Source organism: Tupaia chinensis, unplaced genomic scaffold (genome assembly GCF_000334495.1).
Source record: "Tupaia chinensis unplaced genomic scaffold, TupChi_1.0 Scaffold000059_1, whole genome shotgun sequence".
Classification (NCBI taxonomy): domain Eukaryota; kingdom Metazoa; phylum Chordata; class Mammalia; order Scandentia; family Tupaiidae; genus Tupaia; species Tupaia belangeri.
In genome coordinates, this window is record NW_006159517.1 from 434,300 (window position 1) to 434,869 (window position 570).

Genomic DNA, 570 nt, shown 5'->3' on the forward strand with positions numbered 1-570 from the left:
GGCCGGTGGAGCCCGGGCCGGAGCCGGCGGAGGCAGCGGGGGCCTGGGGAGCGGAGGCCGCAGTTGTGGAGCCAGCCAAGGGGGCCTGGGCAGCAGCGGGGGCTCCAGCGGGAGCTCGGTGGTGCGCGGGGGCATCTCCAGTTCTGGGGGCTCGTGCTCCGCCAGCGTTGGCGGCGGGGGCAGTGGCAGCAGCTCGGGCCGCGTCTCGCAAAGCTCGTCCCAGAGCCAGCGGTCCCACCACAAATTCTGAACCGGGTGTCTGAGCTGTTCCCGGATTCCCACCCCTCATTGCCCACCAGCTCCCCCCAATTCTGCGTGCTTTCCCCCATTTTCCCTCCGCTTCTTCCCACCTGGGCCCATGAGCAGACAGTGGCTGCATGGCAGCCCAAAAGTTGCCGAAAAGGATGATGTGAGTGGGCTGAAGAATCATCTACCCCAAGGTCAGGGCAGGAGGCAGAGCCCAGCAGCTGGGCCAAGTCACCGCCTCTGCTCCTCAGTCCCCTCCCTTCCAGCCACATGTCCTGTTGCCTTGTGGGAGGGCCTCAGGGAGCCATTTCCCCACCCCGGTGT

General features: G+C 67.2%; 1 protein-coding gene across 1 annotated transcript in view; it reads left to right on the forward strand.

The window, feature by feature from the left end:
• Positions 1-570, forward strand: part of LOC102476393 (keratin, type II cytoskeletal 2 oral) — a 9,010-nt gene extending 8,440 nt beyond the window's left edge. The window contains exon 11 of the mRNA XM_027776666.1: positions 72-570. Coding sequence (XP_027632467.1) covers positions 72-250 — 179 coding nt within the window. The 3' untranslated portion in view covers positions 251-570. The remainder of the gene's footprint in view (positions 1-71) is intronic.